Genomic DNA, 22415 nt, shown 5'->3' on the forward strand with positions numbered 1-22415 from the left:
AAGAAGTGTCAACCTATACTCTTGTTCCATTGTCATCATTTTTAACATGCAGTACTAGGGGACCCAGCTTTGCTCGGTAAAAGGAAATTTTGGCATAGAAACAATATTCAGTCAACCCCTGGAAATATATACCCCCATACCCTGATTTACATAAAAAAATCTCTTGTGTAGTTTTTCTAGATTTAGTTTTTTTTTCTAAACAAAGATACAAGGGGAAGGTAATTTTCAAACTCTAGGTGTCAATCCCCCCCCCCTATTGGTATTCCTGGCAAGTTTTTACTAATCCAAGGTTTAAGCTGCAATGCTGCCAAGAATTGTTCAGATTTTCTGGATATTATTTATCAAACAATGCCAAATGGGTAAGTTAATAATTCTAACTTTATTTTTCGAATACTTTTGAATTAAAAATACGACCGCTATTTTAAATATGGGGAAAATTTCCAGAGGGAATTTCCCATAGAGGAGAATTTCTGCAGAAGTAGGGAGAGTTTTCCAGAGGAAATTTTTCACTTAAAGTTTTTTCATTGGACAAGACCCCTTATTGTTATTTTGATATTTTTTTTTTAATGGAAAAAAACCTAAAGTGCACTTCTTGAGTGCCATATGACACTAAGACTAACTTATAAAAAGCAGCTAAACATGAAAGATAGTTTATAAATAAGCCCGTAATTAGTTCTGTATGATATTTATGTGTCTGGCCCAGTGACGGCTTTATTGTTTCAAATTTATAAAAAACAATAAAATATAAGAATTAGCTTTTAAATCAGTCCATAAACAATTTTCTGTAATTTTCCAGTGCCCTGATCGTAACGAAGAACAAACAAGCAGCAAATAAATAACCCATGCGAAAGAGCGGTTTTCCTTCTTGTTCAAGAAGGGGCCCTGTCTAAGGTTTTGATAATGACGATTCAAAGGGTGTACTTTTTGGTTTGCTGTGACGCCATTTTCAAATCGCATGCAAATGAATGATGCGATGCACTGAACTGTTGGATTAGTGTTTAGTTCAACTGCGAGATTTAGTCTCCTGTGCTGGTCGCAGGAGTTGGGGGAAGTGGAAGGGGGGCAGGCATTTTAATATTAGTCGTGAAGATGGCAAAAAAAGCTGAGCTTATATGAGATTCACCATCACCCACCCAAAAGATTTTTTTACAGTATACTACTGATAATCGGAAGTTTCGATTACTGTAGTTTTGAGTTTTGATTGCTATAGTGCATGAAATATTGAATTTTTCGAAGGTGATCGCTTTGAACCAAAGGTCGTATGATGTGGAGAGATTCGATCGGAAATGAGTTTCATTGCCTTTCTCTCACTTCCAAGTAGAGTTTTCCATCATTATTTGCCAAAATTTGACATTTTGCCCCAAATAAGGCAATAATACATTCTTTGTATTTTTGAGAAAGCCATTTGATTTCGAAGTATGGAGATGCCAACTATGTAATCTTCTAGTTTCCAAGGAAACAGTGCCACAAATTAGCCTATGATGCATTTCTTTGAAAAAACTTTGAAAAAGTGTTGAAGCATCTGTAAAATTTTTGCTTTGGAAGAACGATCATTTGAAAGCTCTTCATAAAGTGAATTGGCTTATGTACAGTCTTTCTAAAATTCATACTAGTCTCTGAGGAGGAGATTTGGGCTTCCTTGTGGGGTGAATCATCTTATACTTCAAAAGTTTGTTTTTGGTTTCGGATTCAACCGAAATTCACATTGGGTGAATTTTAACTTCTCAAGCTGATTAAAATACACTAATAAACATTAAGAGTAGTATAATTTTTTTTTAAATAAGGAACTACTATAACTCTTGTTTTCCGTTTTCCAATATTTTATGCCTAGGTTCGTAATTCTGACTTCTTACTGGGGTAGAGTAGTTACACGTAGTTGCACATTAAGAATCGAACCGAACCATCAAATCGAACCATGTGTTGTGAAAATCAAGAGTAAAAATCAAACATTTTCAGCTATATTTGTAAGAAAAATGTCAAGATTTCTACAGTTCGCCCTTAATTTTTATGTTTACCTTACAAATTGAATTTTTTTCTAATTTTCAAATTTTGCCCTAAGTTGTGCCTGTATAAGTACCCCTCGAAACAAGTATCTGCAAATGTTTCCGACTGTGGTAATCTTTGAACCAAATTTGGCGTGTAAAAAATAAGCTATTTGTGACAGTCGAATATAAATAGTTAAATAAAATGAAAGTTTTCGAAATTTATTTTTTATTTTTTTCTAAAAATGGTTGTGTAGCAATACGGAAATATAGGCAACTAGTTTTTCTGTTGCTCTCTGCTATAAGTTTAGATTTTCTCTCAGTAGGAAAATTGCTGTTTAGATTCAATTCTGTTTCTTTCTTTCTAGGATTGTCAGTAGACCAAAATGAACTTATCAAGTTCCGGTCTTCTTCAAGCTCTGCAAGAACAAAGGAAGAATAATCAATTCTGTGATGTTAGTATTCATATTGGGAACAGAATATTTTATGCACATCGTTGTATCCTTGCCGCAAGAAGTCCTGTATTTGCTGCAATGCTACAAGATCATTACAGAGAAAGCAAACAGGGTGTAATTGAGCTAAAAGAAATTGAAGCTGAAGTTTTTTCAAATATTTTGTCTTTCTTGTATGCTCAAGAAATTCATTTGGATTCAGAAAATGTTTGCACTCTTCTTCAATTTGCTGATATGTACCAGATTCAGTGTCTCATGGATAACTGTGTTACCTTCATGAAACAGAAGCTATGTGTGGAAAACTGTATATCAATGATGATTGTAGCTAAACAGTGTAACTTGCAAGTATTGATTTTTGCTTCATTGCAAGTAATGAGAAATTTGTTTACAGAAGAAGTGACGGAAGAATTTTTGCTCTTGGACATCGAACACATTCTGCTTATTCTTCAGAACCTTAAAGAATCATTCACTTTTCTTGAGACTGAAGTTTTTCAAGCTGTTATGAAATGGCTTTCTTACAAAGAAAAAAGAAATGAATACGTTGCCAAAGTCCTTGACTACTTTGACCTGCATAAATTACGCGGGGATGAACTAGTTACACAAGTCATCGAATCCAAGTTTATTCAAGGCCACCATAGTAAATGGCTTGATATAATCGTCAATTTGGCAAAGATGTACTGTTCTGGAATGTTACCAACCAATTGGCCAACTTTTCCTCACCGAACTGTATTTTGCACTTATGGTAATATACCAGAGATCTTAAAAGACGGCAAACAAAGTATGATTGACATTGCCTTTGCTGATTCGACGTGGTTTGCTAATATTCGTCTTTCTGATTGCCGACAATTCATTGTTGGGGCTATTTATCGGCATATTACAAATGAAGAACTGAGATTAGCCCCGAGTCAGTTTAATCCCGTTCGCCTTCGTTTCGAACTTGAACTTTTTCATAATAAAAACCCATCAAATAATCTAAAATCGGAATGTTTTACTTTTACGTTTTGTAGAAATCAAATTATGAGAACAATTCCTTTAGGAGTAAGCTATGAACATTTTATGGAGTCTTTTGTTGAAGATGGATTTTGCTATTTCACCTTAAAACTCTGGCTATTGTCGTAATATTTCTTGTCATTCTGTGATTTTCTGTATTTGTTGTTTTAAAAATTTGCATCTCCCTGCCTCTCTGATTTTTTTTTTTTTTTTTTTTTTTGCAAAGAAAAATTGCTGTTACAGTTTTTTTACAAACAAATAAACGACTGTACAGAAAAAGTATAAAGGAAAAGATTTATAACATAGCAAAGAACTGTTAAAGGACAAAGTAGAAAATTTAAGATTGAATAGTTCTAGTATTATTTTGGTTTGGTAGAAACCGAGCTATCTTTGGGGTGGAGGGCTCTTCTAAACTACAGTTTCCAAATAGTGCTGGAAAAGGGAAGTAGGGTGGAAGGTTTCTGGGAGGAGAGGGCCTTGGTTGATTTTGGCAAATTGGTGAAAGATGAAGGCCCAAACCAGTTGGCAGCGTCTTGGTAGTTAGTAGAGAATTAGAGTTGCTAGCAGATGTATGTCGGGGAGAATATTTGTACGAAATACTGATGGAGGGTCTGAGTGGGGTAAAAGGATCTGCAAGGGTTGGTTGACTGGAGGACTGGTAGTAGGCATTCAAGAATTTTGCATAAGAGAGGAATATAGTCTAAGACATGTCCCAAAAATGGGGCTTCCCCAAAAAAATGGGACTTGGAAAGGTGTCACAATTAATTTCTAATTGAAGGGTCATTGATAAAGGTCTTAAGAAAATTGATTCAGCAACTTTGAATGTCGACTTTTTTCCACCAGAAATAATAGAAGGATAGTACCAACAATTACAGAAACCATAATCTTGCTTTCAGTATCAACATACCATGCTTGTAGTATGTATTGCAGACACTTTAAAAAGTGACAATTTCAAACGTAGACAAATTATTTTGAGTGATGTCGTATTTTGAATTAAACATACCAAATACTTTAGCTAAATTCAGGTTTGAAACTCCAGCTCAGAGAACCAAGTCTCATCAATTCAGAATATTAATCATTTTTATTATTTAAACAACAAACACTAAAACTGTTCTTTAGAAACATGGGCTGTAACATATAGTCTGTTACTGCAATTAAAATTATAACGTTCTTTGATAGATTGGGTTACATTATTTTATGGTCTGTTTACAGCCATACCTATGTGCAGAACTAGTAGGGACAAACTCCCTCAAAATCTGTCCACATGTTTGCCATTTCAGACGCTCTTCTAACCACTTTTTTGTGCTTTCGCACCTATGCATAAGATCCATAATTGTCAACCCTTTTCTTTCTGATTCACAGAGAGAACCTGGTTTGTCTAAATGTGTTTTCTTCTTTGATTTAATAAAACAGTCACTTTGTTTTTTCTTACCGAATACTTTTTTATGTTGTATCAGTTTTATATATATTCGCTGTGTATTCAGAAAATTATTTGAATTATAATTTTTTGTCGTTAGGCAGTGCTGTCGGAGTACAATAAAATGTAATATTTCTGGTGTTTACTATATGTGCAGGAGGCCATATTTTTGCTCAGCGAATGGATAAACTTCAAGGTCACTTAACTACTGGTGCAGTAGGACTCTAGTCCTACTGTAGGACAGCTATTTTCTATATGGAAAACAAGAAGTTGTTACTTCTTAGTGCTAAAGCCAATATTTTAACGTCAAACCACAAGTAAGTTTTCTTGTTCATCATTGCTAATTTCAAAATAAGGTACGGTACATCTGCTGTAGCAGCACATAGCATAACTGAGTTACGTTTTCTTCATCCATAGCTTCAGCATCAATAGATTAGGTAGTGAGATACTAACTAGACTGTACCTGTTGCTCTCCACTCATCTTGTATAGAGACATAGTGCCGGTGAGGATCTCGTGGGCCAGACTCAAAAACCTTTAGATAAAAAAAAATTGATTTCAGGTATGAGAACAAAATCCTAGATTTGTTGTTTAAATTTAAGAATAGTCCAGTAAAAATGCGGTTTTGACCCGGCATTTAAGCAACAGACATGTTTTTGGCACCAAAATGTTCATAGAAATCCGCTTAGTAACATGTCCAAAATCGTTTGAAATTACCCATTCAGAAATATCTCTTTTTTTAGTAAAAACGGGATAATGTACAAATTTTAATTTCTGCAATATTTTCTGGATTGAAATGTTGTTTTGTAATAATTTAAGTACAGGGAGAACGATAATGACATCTGAATTGGAAAATTCCATCAGTCACATTCCCATCGGTTACATACTCTAAACAAGGTCGGAGAGAGATGAAAAATCAGAATCTCATTTTTGCTGTATTTGGTGGACTGAAAGGTTGTTTCTTGTATATCAAGTCTGGAGGGACTGAGAATGACGTTGGAATTGAAAAATTCCATAATTTAGTAGTCCATTTCTGTCTTAAACGAGGTCAGAGTGGGATGAAAGGACCCTTTTGCTTTTGGCCTACTTTTGATTTTAACGACACGTCATTGCAATTTCACGCCAGTGATCTCAAATATGAATTAATATTCGCCCTCTCTATTAGTCTCAACCTGACTCCAAAGGTGGGGGGGGGGCAATTTTACTTGCAACGATATGGTTTGCTAGAATTTTATTCTTTCTTTCAGGGCTAAAGAGTGCAAATTTAAACAGAAGATTTTCTTCTAATTCTCTTTATGGGGGGGGGGGGCGAGAACGTCAGAAGATTGTCATTTTTAACTTCGATCCTGAATTTGACAAGTTCGGTTATCATTGTAAAAAAAAAAAAAAAAAAAAACATGACAAGTAGGGGAGAGCCGGGAACCCTGGGACGAGTCAACTTAAAGCTCAATATCTCCTTAATTTACAGTCCGATTTTCTTGCATCAAACATCAAACTGTGGCAAAATCATTTGGCTTTTACTGGGATTTTTCTTAGATTTTTATCGCTCGCAGTAAAATTAGCAAGACTTATTTTTCAGAGGATCCCATTTGGTCCCAGAGTACCATTTTTGCGGGTATTATGGGTCAAGGTGGTGAGTACTTTGGAACACCATGATCAATAAATTAAAACTTAGTATATTTTGTGGTATAAAACTGTAAAAATACAATAGACTTATTAAAAAAATTATTCAACAGAGTAGTTGGTCAGGTCAGCATCAAAGCTGATCATCTTGGCAATGCGTTTAGTTCCGCCTGAGACCATTAGAACTGGCAATTTCCTCACTACTTCTGAACTATCGACAAACGCTTCATCGCGCTCTTCCGGAAACGTCAACCTCCAGGCTGGAACCTTTCGTTTCAAAAAATTGACAGTGTAGCTGTCTGGCTCGACCTGAAGCAATTCACCAGTGTAGAATTTCGATCCCTTTTCCTCCTTGTACTCGACTAGAACAAAGTCACCGGAACAGATACTGGGAGTCAGAGGCTCCTCTTCTGCTAATCGAAAATCTTCAGAGCAGAACGAGTCGTCAGAATTGTCGTCACACTCAAAATCCCCTGGTCCTGCTTCATCTCCACTTTCGTCACTGAACGTCAGCAATCTCTTGGTAGTTTTCTTCTGAATCTTCGGCTTTTTGGAAGGAGCTGCTTTCTTGCTTTTCTTGAGATCCTTCTTCTCTTTTTTTGGCTTCCTTTCGTTTTCTGCAGCTTGGATCGAGTCTTTCACCGGTGTAGAAGTCAATATCTTGGATACTCCAGGCTTCCTGCCTGTCTTTCTGTTTTTAGCTTCCCTTCTTGGCAGGGGTATAATATCTTCTGGCAAAACAGACGAGGTTGAATGGGTTGTAGTATTGGGACTCGGGCACAACCGAAGCTCCTGCGAATCTGGTAAATTATTGTCAGCAGTGGTAGACTGATACTACAGATCAGTAGTATCTTCTCGTCACAAAGCTGGAAGAAAGTAATACTCTTGCCACACTTCAGTATTAAGCGGGAAAATTCCAGGCTTTGGGAATCCGCTAGTGATGTTAGTCTGAGAGAAGGCCTTAGGAAAAGCAACCCCCAGTAATTCACCGATCTCATATTCCGTCACTGCTCAACCAGGGCAAAGTCTCAAGGAGTTCCTCATTGCCTGTGACCAGTAAGTCTTTAAAGGTCCATAAACCGAAACGTCGAGAGGTTGCAACCTGGATGATGTGTGCGGAACGTAAGTAAATGTATTCCCTTTTCTTTGGCCAACAAAATTGCATCGTAACTGGTGTGAATTTCATGATTGTCCATCAGAATCAAGACAAGATTCTCAGAAGATGGGTGGACTTGCGATACAAAATGCTCCAATTACAGCAAAAACAGATCCTTTGTCATCCAAGTATTTCCAGGCTTGTCACTTGCTATTCCTGCAGTCTGTGGGGGGCCTCCATCAAGAAGCCTTTCAACAAAACGTGCTCGTGGGAAAATCAGAAAGGCTGGAATAAATCCTCCCGTGGCATTTATAGTGCCCACTATGGTCACAAGCTTCCCTCTCTTTTGGGAAGTCGTAGCACCAAGCTGCTTTACTCCCTTCGGGCTCGGCACTCTTTGACACTTGGTCTGGACATTCGTGAGCTCGAGGTTGAAGATCTAGCTAGCAGGGAACTTGTATTTTGTATACAACTCTCCGAGATTCCTGTAAAAAGTGTCAACAGCAACACGATTGAAACCAAGGTTTCTCTGGATACTTGTAGGTTCCGGCCTTCGAAGCGAAATCGAAGGATGCTTTCTAAGAAAGCTATGCAACCAGTCTTTGCCTGCAGACTTTTCTTTGTCCCAGCTCTACGGATATGCAAGTCCGTTTCGTTTTGCCATAAGCCAAGCAGGCTCTCTGGCTCTCTTCCTGGAGAGACCATAGTGCATTCGGGCTGCTTGAAGGATGTACTCTTCAAGTTGAAGCTCCTGCTCAATCGTAAATACTCGCCTGTTGTCACAGGCAGGAGTGTAACTAAGCTCTTCTTTTTCTTTATCCGTTCTGTCACGAAACGCAGTGGCATATCTGCTAAGAGTTGACCGCTTGAAATTGTAAACTTCAGCAGCTGATCGAAGTGGCAACCCATAAAGGTGAGCTTTTACTGCTTTCTTCATGTCATTCCAGGCGTAAAGCGACGGATCAGCTTTCCTCGTTTTTGGCATTCTAAAACGAAAAAAAGAGTTTTTAGTTTATATACTAAGTTTAAGTTCTTCTAAGTTTATATATTAGGTAAGATTTAAATTTAATTGATTAATTAGAATGTATGGAGCTTCTGATTGAACATAGTTTTATGAAATATAGAAATAATATATGATTTTGTATGATATAAAGAAAAAAAAATTTTAGAGTTTAGATTTGAAGTACTTGAGACTTAGATTGTAGGTTTTAGATTTGAAGACTTAGACTTGAACTGGTGGAGTCTGTTTTATGAAAAAAATGCAGTAATACCCTAGGGAGTGTAGAAGTCGTATAGAATTCTTATTAATTCGTAGATTATAGATTTGAAGTAATTTTTTTAATGATTGTTGGAATTTATTTTATACTAGTAGCGTTTATTGTATGTGTTGAGCTGGATACTATTGGCCTGGATTGCAAAATTATTGATTTTGGGGAGGTTTTTTTTAGGATTGTTGTAGCTACCTAATAACGCAAGGCCCATCGAGAGTAGAAAAACGAAAGAAAGAAGTCAACATAAGACAAGAAGCATACTCTTGAAAGTTCTCTTGGCTAAAGCAATCAAGGGTACCCTGGTACACAATTATCTAAACCTGTCCCAGTGTACCCTGGAACACGCGTCCCAGAGTACCCTAACAGTACGAACTTAAGAAAAAAATTTAATTTCGCCACAAGACGGTAAAAGAACATAAAAACATTTATACAATAGTAAATTTCATAAATTTGTCTATCTCACAAACTCTAAGCAATTTTTTAGAAGCTGCTTACCAAAGAGAATCGTAGGATTTCGCAAAGCAAAATATTTTTCAAAAACCACATAGAAAACTCTTACTTAGATTTTGTGTTAGAAAGCTACACATATAACTACTATACTAAATCCACAAATAGTGTAAGAGATGGCGTTTGGGGCGGGGGTAGCGGCAGATTTTTAGCTTGAAGTTTTCTGTCAAAAGTACACGTGTCTCAACGGCCCCGCGTCCCAACGTACCCGACTCTCCCCTAAAAACTAAAGGAAAAAGAGCAAACAGGAACACTTCACACTTCGTTCCGATTAAGAAGCTATTGAATATAATACAAGATTTGGCTTAATCACATTGGTCATTATATTGATCCAAAGAAACGCTGAGGTAGCTTGTCCCATGGTACTGGCTACAAGCAAGTGCAAGAGCATCAAAGGCTATCACAGTCACCTTTACCGCCGCGGTGAATCAGTGTGAGAAGGCTTTCAGGAGCAGGCAGTATATCAGTCATAATGGTTATAAAAAATGTTAGATGGAAGTTTTCAGCCCCAGTCTCCAGGAACTAGAGCTGTCGCTGATAGCAACCATATCACCACTTTAAAACAAACGCGCAGGTAGTGGTACTTTAGTTTGCATTAGCATGCGTGGGCGGTAAGCGCTCGGCGTTGACAAAACTAGCCAAACTGGCTACTTTCAATATGAACAGACGGTATTGGAGTTCAGGTAAGGATTCGTCAGATCTAGCTCTGTTGAAGTGTCTGGTTGTCTGCTGCAATCAATTCTTCCTTGTTCGCTGAAGAGCAATAAAATATCTGACTGGCTTCAAAAACATGGCGTCAGCTGTGGTATTCAATGCTAAAACTTTGCCAATACCGGGCAATCGCGATGTAGTGTCACATCCTGAAAAAGCGTAGACAAGTAACAGTGACTTTTTAACCTCTGATGGTAACTTCCTCTTCAAGTAGCAATCGTCAAAAATCTTTACAGAGTCATCAGGAACTGCATTCTGGAAATAAAGAGGTGTCCGCTCGGGTTTTGCATATTGAAGATCAACAAGTTGGTATCATTCCCGATCAAGCTGGTCTCCCTCTTCTCGTCTGAAGCAAGTGTAATTTTTGCTATTAAAACAGTTGCATCGGCTTTGGCTTCTTATACTTGACACCCGGCTTCCACTATTTTCCAGCTATCAGCTTTATGATATTCAAATTATTGTCTGAGTTGGAGAGAAAGTTTGCTTTCTTCCAAGCAGACTTCGTGGTAGAAGTGAAAATGATGGTAGGGCACTGTTTTACCTTCGTTCGTTTCCGATGGGCGGGATCGTTGATGGTCGGCTCACTTGCATAGCCATCAAAAATGACGTCAGCTAATGCTGAATACTTCTGTGCAAAGGCCACGTAAGAAGAAGATACCTCTGCGTAAGTGGATAAGGTGTTGTGTCCTACCGAATGAAGTGGGCAACCATCATCCACGAAATAGTGGGATGTTCGTGTTGGCATTATTTGAACCTCTGGTTTGTGCTGCTTCCGTATACCAATGGCTAGTGCAGCCTTATCTACCGGTGCATGGTATCGTGAGACTCGAATAGAGCAGGTGGGAATGTTGAAGGCTCATATTTAAACGTATCGGCTAGATGCGAACCATATGTTGACGCCACAGTATAGAGGCGTTGAAATAATAGTGAAGTAAATCAATGGAGTGTAGGCTTATCCTTAGACAAATAGGATTTGAATGAGAAGTATTTTCAAAGAACTTTAGGACTTTACAGCAAAGGGCAAGGTTTGAGGAAGGGACAGCCCCTGCTCATGTACGGAATAATTTCTGGGTGTTTTAAGTTGTTAGTATTATGGCTTACTTTCAGTTAAAAAAAAAGTTTTTTCTATTTAATCACTGCCAATATCGAAAACTAGATGTCTCTGCTTAAAAAAATGAAACGGAGCCATCTTTATCATTTCCTTAAAAATGAGCTCTTATATGAATATGTCTTCCCGCATCACCTACGCAAATCCTAATACGGTTTGGAACATGTCTAATATTTTCAAAATCGACTCTTACCAGGAAGAATATTGATCGCAATACATTGTTAATTTTCAGATGGCGCAGTCTATATTTGTGTGGGACTAGAAGTTAAGGTAGCAGTCACTGTGCGCTGGATATAAATTGAAGAAGAGGGGGTGTTTTTGAAGAGGGGACTCGTGACAAAATCAGGTTGAGAATAAAAGAGAAGAATCCACAGCTTAGGTTTGGTTTTTTGAGGATGAAATTTCAGTTAATTGCTGTTCAAATTAAAATATATCATAATTTTTTTTATCCCTTCTGCCTTCGCTTAGGGTGGAAATGAATTACTAGGCAAAAGAATTTTCCTGATTATGATGTAATTTTTGGTCTCCCTAGAAATAATAGGAAACGACCTTTCAATCCAGAAAATACTGCAGAAATTAAAATTCGAGATTTTTTCCATCTTTTACCTGAAAAGGGGTATTTCTACATGGGCGATTCAAGCGATTTGGGATATGTTATTAAGCAAATTTTTCAGAGCATTTAGGTCTTCATTTGTGTGCGCATACTGCACAAACTAAGATTTCAATTTTTCATCCCCCTCTTACCTCGCTTTGGGTGGTATTGGAGTACTAATGATGGAATTTTCCAATTCTGATGTCATGTTCTGTCGCCTCGAGCTTGAATTGATAGGAAACGACCCTTAATTCCAGAAAATAGCGCATAAATTGAAATTCGAGATTACCCCTCCCGCTTCTCCCTAAAATTGGAATATTTTCGTAGGTTTGATTTCGAGGTCTTTTGGATTCCATTAAGCAAATTCGTCTGAAATTCTGGTGCCAAAAACATTTCTGTTGCTCATATGTCAATGTCTGTTTTTTTTTTTTTTTTTTTTTTTTTTTTTTTTTTTTTTTTTTTGTAGTTTTACTGGACTAAAAGGTCCAGAATAGAAGTTCTTTATAAGGAGACATGATAAAACAAAAAGAGAGACATTTTTTAGATTGCTAATTTAATGCTCGTTTCCATGGTTTTGTTCGCATTTTTGACATTTCATCCCGGGCCCCCACCCCCCTAATGGTCTTATATAGCCTTAGAACAACCTGCGTATATAAAAAACGATGAAATTTTACTTTATAATATGCAGCAAGTAATATGAATTAATACTTCATCACCCATGACGAACCCATCTCATACGTTCAGTATTGCCATCGCTCAAGTTTAGCGTTGCTGTTTTCTATCTACCATAATTAAAATAATTAAAAAACAACTTGAATGAATCCCTCTAATAATATTCTAATCTCTACTCAGAAAAACAATTAAATCCAATTTTCCAAATTTTAAATATTGGTAAACGGAAAAAGACCACTTCAACTTAAAATAGAGAAATAAACCCTGGCCTGTAACCGTTAAACATCCGCAAGACTCCACTTTCTCTGACAGATAATTGCAGAAACTCAGGAGGAGATAGCTTAAAAATGGGGAGTGACTGGAAATAAATAGCCTTGCCCCTTGGCCCGGGAACGTCCCCATGATGCAACCTCCTTTTTTCTGACTGTGATTACTGAAACCCAGGAGAAAATACCTTCAAAATGAGGAGTTATTTGGCGTATTCAGTGGCGAGCTTAGGTAATAGAACCAATTTGAAGAATATAAAAAATTGAATTTTTTAACTTTCAAAATGTTTTGATCAGTCGATCTTTCAAAAGTATTTAGAGGTTACAATCACTTTTAAAACCTATCCCCTCCTTGAAATTGTTTTGGATATATAAAATTATCTAAAGGGAAATTTGTTTCCATTATGCTTTGGCCATCATACATCAAACAAGTTCAGTGTTGCCAATTCCCATCCCCCATAGTTTTAATTAAAAACAACTTGAATGAATCCGTTTTATAATGCTCTAATCCCTACTCAGATGTTTAATTTAATCTGATTTCCCAACTTTAAAATCTCGCTAAACTAAAAGAAAGAGTATTTTAACTTAAAATAAAAAAGCGGACCATTTCCCGTGGCCCTCAAACAAGAAATCACCTTACCTTCTATGACCGTAATTGAAGAAATCCAAGTGGAGATAGCTTAAAAATGGGGGGTCACTTGAAATAAGTGAGCTGTGACCCGTCTCGTGGCCTTCGAACATCCCCATAACCAAGCCTTGTATTTTCCGACTGCAATTGCTGAATCCCAGAAGGATAAAGTTTCAAAATGAGGAGTCACTTGATATATTCAGGGGCCAGTTGAGGGAATAGTTATAGAACTAACTTAAAGACTATGAAATATTTATTGTTTGGAACTAAAAAGTTGTATTAATAATTTAATTTTTTTAGACATATAAAGGTTACAACTACTTTTGAAACCTATTCCCTCCTTGAACTTATTTTGAACATATAAAATTAGCTAAAGGAAGAGCCGTTTCCATTATAATGGGGCCATCGCACATCACATCAGTTCAGTGTTACTAATTCCCTTAGTTGAAAAAGATTAAAAATTACTTGAATGAAGTTCTTTTACAATGCTTGAATACCCATTCAGAAATAAAATTAAATCTGATCTTCCAAATTTAAAATATAATTCAGTTTAAAAATGAGTTTTTTTTTAACTTAAAATGAAAAAGTGATCCCTGGCCCGTGGTCCTTAAACACCGGAAGACTCCACCTTCTCTAACCGTAATTGAAGAAACTGAAGAGGATAGAGCTTCAAATTGAGGGCTCAGTTAAAAAAAGTGAACCCTGGCCCGTGTCTCTCGAACACATCATGCCCCAACCTTTTATTTTCTGACAATGATTGCTGGAACCCATGACCATGAGGAGAGAGCTTCATGATGAGGGACTACTTAACATATTCATGGCTCAATTGAGAAAATGGAGCTGGTTTGAAGAATACAAAAATATAAATTTTTGACTTTAAAAATAATTGGCTACTGCTATTTAGCCTTTTCTGATAAACAATTATTTGTACTTCTAACACTCAGCACTTTTACCATAGAGAAAATCTTTTTATATTACAACAATGGAAAAAGTACCGACATTTTCAAAATTTCCGCATGTGCAAATTTCATAAACTTTGACTTGAGGAAAACGGCTCAGCTTGGTAAAAAATTTTTGATTTGAGGGTTTGATATTTTTGATTTTGTTTGGGGATAAGTGGTCTGTTTTACCTGGGATGCAGGTAAATTGGGATCCACATTACTTCCCTGGAGTGATGGTGAGGCCAAATGCAGTTGGTCTGAATAATGAACTAGGACAGGCCCCCATGTACACAACATTTATTCCACAAGTAGGCCTAGTGCCTATGTCTCAAGCTATACAGTATCAGGGTCATAAAATACAACAGACACCAGGATTTAATCAGGCAAGACAATAACCACATGTCATTACTCTAGCCCCCAAAATAGTCACTAAAGTCAACATCAAATTTATATTTCACCACACTCTCAAAATAGATTCATTGCTACAGTCCTTATATTGAATTCTTTTGAAGTTTTGAATTCAATAGATGAAAAGCACCCAGCTCTTCCCTCTGATGAAACCATGAGTTTAGGTAGGCTAGTACACACCCTAAAGAAGTGGAGGGTATCATAAACTTTCCTAATCTAGGACTATCTCATGACTTAGGAAAACAAGCCAAAAGAGCTATATCCCCAACCCTACTTGAGGAAAACAATAGAGTTGCCAAAAGGGTAAATATTTACCAAATCATATTATTGAGTAACAACTAAAGTGAATATACCATTAGATGCCTTTATTTGTGCTGATTACAAATGTAATAATCATCTCATTGGAAATGAATTTTAGCCCCCCTAACCTAACCCCACCCCCAAATGTGCAAATATATATCCTGAATTGACATATATAGGGGGGGGGGCTAAAATTCATTTCCAATAGAAATGGTTATTATATTCATAATCAGCATAAAAAAAGGCATTGAATGGTATATTCACTTTATTTGTAAGTCAATAATATCATTTGGTAAATATTTACCAGCAAAAGTTGTTTTACAGCCCCTCCTAAGTAGGCTACCAGCCAAAAAATAAGGGAATCCAGATTTTAGATAGATTTGACCATAGAGTTGTCTTGGGACATCCACCACATGGCTAATATGGGAGTAAAGTTCATTTGTGATGCAAATGGATGTTATTTTTAGATTGAGGATGCAATTCTAGGTTTATATTTGCACATTAGGGGGGTGGGGGTATATATTTTGTGAATATAGGTTCTAAGAAATTCATGCATTTCTTAGAAAAACTGGAAAAACAAGGAAAGAAGAAAAGATAAAGGCTCTCCTGCAAAATGTTTTAACTAGGATCATTCTGCATATTATAGAGTAAGAATTGTTTTTTTTAAATAAGGTTTCTTATGTCCAGCTGGACTCCTAGGCTTAAAATACTGGTTGAATAATTTAAAGATTTGTATATATATATACACTATCAAATTAGCCAGCTAGTGGTATCCCATTGTCTTGTCTAGCAAAGATGAAACAAAAACCTTGCCTATGGAAAGAGAAACTACCTTAAGCCTAAAAGAAGCCTTGAAACCTAAACATTTTGAATTCAATTAAGAAAGACAAAAAGAGAGTCACAATATTGCTTCCCACTAAATCTGCTGTTGCAAAAGCATTAACAATTAATAAAGTAGGTGAAACAGAAGTTCAGGCAGAGGAATTTAAACCCAGATGTCAAGGAGTTATTAGAGGAATACTCAAAGAAATCACTGAAAGTGATCTTGAATCTGAGGCTAATGCTTCAGTGAAATCTGTAAAAAGATTGAAAAGATTTAATAGAGAAATAAAACAATTAGAAGATAGCCTATCAGTCTGAATTACCTTTGAAAATAATCTTTTACCCGCAGCTTTCTGGCTATATGGAAGAAAAACAGAAGTTCAAGAATACCAAACACCTATTATCCAGTGCTTTAAGTGTCAAAAATATGGGCATATGCAGGCACAATGCAAGATACCACAACCAGTTTGTCTCAGCTATGCAGTCCCCACCAGTCAAAAGATTTTGAATTAAAAAAAAGTAACATAAAAAGAAGAAAAATTTCAAAAATATAGCCGTGTAAATTGCAGGGGTAACCATTCTTCAACTTCTGGCTTATGTAGGGTCAGAGATCAAAATAAAAACAGTTTGAGATTATCTCAAGAAAAAAATGTTGGCTTTAATATGGCTTCCATAGTATATAGATCCTATGCAGATGCATTAAATAAAAAACAGGCCTGGGAAATCAATGAACAAAACAAACTCCAAAAAGACATTCTGACAAAACTAGTGATTTTTGTTTCAAGTGCAACAGAAGTGGTTGACTTGAGGGACTTGGAATTACAAGAAAGGGTCCAGAAGTTATGCTATCTTATGAAAACACTATTCAATGAGAAACTAGAATCCAGTGAAATTTTAAAGCTAATCAACATGACCCCTTAAATGAAAGTTTTATCATTCAATATCCAATCAATCAAAAGAGTTAAAAAAGATTCAATTGAGAGCTTTGCAAGGAATAAAGAAATTGATATTATCTGCCTACAAGAGACATGGCTGACAAGCAGAGACATATGTATAATGCAAGATTTCTATGTAATCAGAAAGGACCAAGATGAAGGTGAAGAGGTGGATTGATTACAGCCATCAAAAAGTCAGTGTACCATCAGGTGTTGGACTTTGGATCAGTTTTGAATCAGAAGGTGGAAGTTTTGTTGTGTAGAGTCTATGGATATAGAAAATCAGCACTGATATTAGCTAATGTGTATAGCCCAGAAGGAAGCAACATGGATGTGGAACCTGTGTTTGATTTAGCAATAAATGCTGTAAAACCAACAGAAGAATTTTTAATAGTAGGTGATTTTAGTGCTTACTCTGATATTTGGTGTGGTTGTGGAAATAAAAATGGTATTGGAAGTGCACTGGAGAAGATCCTGGAAGGACAAGATGGAGTAATTCTATTAAGACCATATGGGTTACCCACTAGGGCAAATCCACACTGGGGTTCATATTCTGCTATTGATTAAGCTTTTACATCTGGTAGAATGGCAAATAAGACTAGACCCTGGCGCCCCGCCAATAAGGGAAGACTGGCGGCGGCGGGGCCAAAAACAGCACGCCACGCCGCCGGTAAGATGGTGGCGTGCTGCCAGTAAGATGTTGGCGGCGCACCACCAGCATGATCAATGTTGACCGCAAACATTAGTGTTTTCATCAGTCTTTCTCAAATCACAGCTTAAATTTACAACAGATTCGAGCCTATTCATGAGTTCAAAAATTCACAAGTTGCTGGCTGGAAACTAGTCTTCTTTTTTATTCATCAAGAAAAGTAGAAATCTGGTAGAAATGAAATGGCTGTGGCGTTTCAGAACCCTTGCATAATATAAGTAGTTGAAGTATCTATTAGCTATGTATTCTTAACATAAATAATTATCAAAACTAGTAGTTTTTTTCATCAAGCATTACTGCATAAAAAACTTCAAAATACTGTATCACAAAATTTGTCAGTTATCTGGGTAATAACTTTGAACTTAGAAGCTTAGTTTTTTCATAATGCCCTTTGCCTATATCTGTTTTGTCACCTTTAAAACAGTTGAAATGGACAACTTTGATATTGATTGGTTTTTTTTTTTGCTCTTTTGGATTCCTAAAAAAGCCTTCTTGTATTAAAAACTGTTTTTTAATAACAATTTAAAAAAAATGCATTTTAAAGTTTTTTTTTGCTTTTTTATAGAATATATGTCATGTAGGCTAAGGCTGAACTGCTGCTTTTTTATTGCTTTTGGCTGCTCATTTGGATATTATTCATTTTTCCTTTTGGGGATTCATTCCAAATTATAAATTGATATATACCTAATATCAGTCAAATTATAAACTACATCTAAAAAGAGTAAATTTATCAAATTGAAATATAAATGATGAACACTTTACATGAAAACATTTCAATTACAATGAACCAAAAACCGCTTAATGGTTTATTTGGTATGAAGAAAAATGAAGTGCCAGTTATTTTCTTAGGTAAAAAATGAAAAGCTCATCCATTTTAAATGTAATTAAATGAAATAATATGCAGACTGAAGTAGCTCTAGGAAGATGCTGAGATTTTCCTCCTAGTTTGTTCTTTTTAATCAAAGCAAAATGTTAGGACACTTAGTATCAGTTATTGAGTTTAAGCTTTGATTTCCAAATGCTCACAAAAATTACCGAATTTAAGAAAGTCACAACAATAATTGACCTGTGGTCAAAATACTCAAAGACTCCTCTTTGATCCCTACCCAGGCTCAAAACTTCTACTATGGTCATTTCCATGGAAATCTCCAAAGAGTTTCTTTTTAAAATAGCTTTCAAGCGTAGTTAGGGGTATTTAGCTTTTTTTGCTTTTCTTCAAAGCTTTGAAAAAAGTTTTATAATATTCCAAATGTTACATTACTATATTTGTGCATATTTTTGGTAATCATTTGTGTGTTGATTGAATTTTTTAAACCACTGTAGATATGTAAGAACGTTGCAACATCTAGTACCCTGATGTCATAAGACTGGCAAAGACTCCTCCTTGAACCTCCCAAATTGAAAGCTTTTATTATGACCTGGCCTTTTAATGTAACTTGGGCACAGGACCAAGGGCGCCATTGTCACTCAAGCGCAACTTTAGGTGGGGATGTTGATATCACTTTCGTCACACCAATTCGTTTTAGTGTGAATCTGCCTGGTACTTATGAATGAATGTTTTCAAAGTAAGCCCGTTTCATCAATAAGAAATAAAAAACGGGTTGAACGCATATGTCCCTTTCCCTTTGGACAATAAAACCATGCAAGTGCTGTATCAAGTATAACTCACGAAAATCGGAATTTTTGTCAACTTTTCAACTTTTTGGCATTCCTGCTTTCAATAAAAAAAAAAAAAAATCAAGATACTAAATCACTTAAATATAATAACTCCTTATGACCACCCCTCTCTGAATACCATCTTGATAGGATACCGTCTCTGCTTTAAATAAAAAAAAAATTAACTTATTGGCAACCCTGCTTTAAAAAAAAATCGAGGTATTATCATTTACAAATGATAGCTCACTATCCCCCCCCCCCCTGGATACCACCTTGATAGGATGCCGTCTCTGCTTTAAATTAAAAAAAAAAATAACGTTTTGGGATCCCTGCTTTCAATAAAAAAATTTCGAGATATTATCATTTAAATGTAATACCTCCCTACCCTCCCCCCCCCCTTCCTCTGGATACCACCTTGATAGGATACCGTCTCAGCTTTCATTAGAAAAATAATTTACTTAATAATTAACTAGGTTACTATATGGTTCAAACAAACACGCAAAATAACGTTAAACAGCTTAGTGTTCCTTGAAAAAAAATTGAGGGCATGAGTAAAGGGGTACAAAGACAACAACAAAAATGTCGAAATTATTCAGATATACCTCAAACTATTGGAAAACTGAGTCATAGATTCTCCGTGGCATTCTATAATATACTAAGAATCTAATTTAAAGGGAGCACATACAAAAGCCAAATTAGACCAGTAGCCCATGAGAAATCGCAAAATACCCAAGACAATGAACAAGGCCTAATGGGGGCCGTGGGTCTATCAAAATATTTCACTGGTTTCCCAGGGAATTTGATATTATTTTCTTCTGTCTCTATTTTAAATGGAAAAAATACTTATCTTTTCGGCATCCCTGCTTTCAAAAAAAAAAAATGAGGGTTTATCATTTAAAAATGATAGCCCCCTATCCCCCCCTATAGACAATAATTTACAATTTATTTACTAATCATATTTTAGCGGTTAACTTCTGGTTCAATCTTTAATTCCCCAACCTTGTACATAGCTTAGTCTATAGCTAAATTTTGTCTCAATAGAAGGGTTTTTGTTTTTTTTTGGGAGGGGGGGGGTAAAAAAGTTTCAGAAAGAAGATTGTATTTTCTATCAGGCGTTCAACAATTGATTATTAAACATTAAGAAAATCTTATCTAAAAACAGCAAAAAAAAAAAAAATCTGCAAACTTACAATTCAGTTGTAAAAACAATCTGTCGGGTGTCAATTTCAAGATCCAACTGAAGCCTGAAGCTGTATAGTGGTGAATGTGTTCTATAATTCTATTCAACTTGAAAATACAATTCTTGACTACAAATGATGTAAGAAATAGCGATTGGGAAACTGTATTTGAAATGATTTAAACTCATTTCATAAAGACAATACTTTTTTTGTCAACATATGAAGAACTGTGTATATTGCAATATTTCCAATTGCCGGTTGCATCCGTCTGGTTTTTATGCAAAGTAACAAAAGAGACGAAAACTAACGAGCAAGAGAGTAGTGAAGAATTATGGTATGCAAAATAATACTTGGCAGGGAAAGTCACTGGTGATAAATCACTAGGGGTGGCACCGTGATTGCGTGATTTTCGGGGATTCAGGGAACCAAATTTTTTTTAGGGTAACGCATAGATTTTCGGGGAAATACCCGAAAATTCGGGGATAGTGCAGGCCCTGCTTAATTTCTAATAAGAAAAACCGAAATAATAAACCACACAAGAAGGAAAAGCTCTGACTTTGCAGTTGACGCAATAAAGAATTGCTGCGAACTTAATTTAAAAGTTGACCGAACGCCGCCGCCTCTGCTGGCGGCGGCGCGCCAGCGGCGTTACGACACTTCGGAGGCGTTCGACCGGGCGTCTCGTCGGCGGCGTTCGGTCGATCTGCCGGTGTGGCGCCGGGGTCCAAATAAGACAGCTGTCACATCAGAAATTAACAGTAACCTCATCAGTGACCACTTACCTGTGATTGTGGATATTGAAGGCAGAATTGAAAGCCCAAAAATTGATAACCAGGCAAGGTTCATATTCAAAAAAGCTAATTGGAAAGAGTACAGAACAAGTCTGGAATCTATTGAACTAAAGAAAGAACTGAACTCTTTTGAAAACATAGAGGATAAAATTTGTAAATTCCAACAACTCCTCCTAGAGACAGCAGAAAAAATTGTCCCACAGAGCAAAATAAGGAAGAATAGGCACAGAGAACCTATATGGTGGAATACTGAATGTGAAAATACCAAGAAAGCAATGAATAGGGCAGCAAACAACTACAATAAAATTCTATCTACAGATAATTACATTAAGCTAAAGCAAGCCAAAGCAAAATTTGCAAGAGCTACAATTGATGCTCAAAGTGATTCATGGACAAAGTTTGTAGAGAGTTTAAATTTTAGAGATTCATATGGGAAAGTATATAAATTTATAAAAGAATGGGTAGTAGAAATAATCCTCCAAATCTAAACACCCCAGTGCAATTTAATGGACAGCTAATAATTGATGACAGGAAAAAAGCTGAAGCAGGAGTTAGGCATCTAAGACAGACCATCAGTAGTCACTCAGTTGCTAACAGCTGAACATCTAAAGTAAATTAAATATATAACGGAAACTAAGGATTATAAGTTGACGGAATTTATACTATATTGTGAAAGTTATTGAATTCATTCGAACTTGGAATTTCGAATGTGTAGACTTCCAGCTGTTTACATATTGATTGCGAATATGCGTTTGATTGATTAAGCCCTTGCTTGGGGGGCCTAGTGTTTTTTACGAGTGTTTATGAATAAAAAAAAAAAAAAAAAAAAAAAAAAAATGGTCCTTAATGAGGTAAGCAGATAATTAAATTTAATTTTGTTGTCTGGAAATAATCATGGGACGTAAAAGAAAGCAACCTCGTAATATTGGAGATGATACAGAAAACACTCGGAAGGGAGAAGGGGAGTGTGATCTTAACGTTCTTACTTGTAGCACTGATTCTACAAATAAATTCACGATTTCAGCAGTTGCGGAAAGTCCAAATACTGTAATCGGTTTGATAACAGAAAATGGAAAAAAGCTAGATTCTTTAGAAAATAGGATTAAGGGAATTGAAGATAAAGTGGCAAATTTGGAGATATCACATGCGGGATTTGCAAGGCAGCTGACTGAAAATGATGAGCGAGTGGGTCAGCTTGAGCAAGTCAAAGAATCTCTAAAGAATAAGGTAAAAGTAACTGCTGATGACTGTACAGCTCGAAGTAGAGAATCAAATAACTTGAGTATGAGATTGGCCAGACTGGAGTTTGATAAACTGAAAAAGAATATTATTGTATGGAACATCTCTTGTGAATCTAAAAAA

General features: G+C 36.2%; 2 protein-coding genes across 6 annotated transcripts in view; both read left to right on the forward strand.

Annotated features, from left to right (window-relative positions):
* The window catches only part of LOC148951296 (kelch-like protein 18), a 43209-nt gene extending 39597 nt beyond the window's left edge, over positions 1-3612 (forward strand). For all 3 annotated transcript variants that reach the window (XM_089090225.1, XM_089090224.1, XM_089090226.1), the window contains exon 2: positions 2351-3612. In XM_089090225.1, coding sequence (XP_088946351.1) covers positions 2369-3553 — 1185 coding nt within the window. In that variant the 5' untranslated portion in view covers positions 2351-2368 and the 3' untranslated portion in view covers positions 3554-3612. The remainder of the gene's footprint in view (positions 1-2350) is intronic.
* A 10714-nt stretch (positions 3613-14326) lies between these two features.
* The window catches only part of heix (UbiA prenyltransferase domain-containing heix), a 32754-nt gene continuing 24665 nt past the window's right edge, over positions 14327-22415 (forward strand). Inside the window, exon 1 of one of the 3 annotated variants that reach the window (XM_089090791.1) lies at positions 14327-14376. Coding sequence is in view for 1 of the 3 variants with exons in the window: in XM_089090790.1 (XP_088946916.1) it covers positions 14449-14454 (6 nt within the window). In the remaining 2 variants the exon portion in view is untranslated. The other 2 variants (XM_089090792.1, XM_089090790.1) reach the window with 2 other exon arrangements.

Source organism: Artemia sp. Qi Xiang Cuo, chromosome 6 (assembly GCF_049724085.1).
Source record: "Artemia sp. Qi Xiang Cuo chromosome 6, ASM4972408v1, whole genome shotgun sequence".
Classification (NCBI taxonomy): Eukaryota; Metazoa; Arthropoda; class Branchiopoda; order Anostraca; family Artemiidae; genus Artemia; species Artemia sp. Qi Xiang Cuo.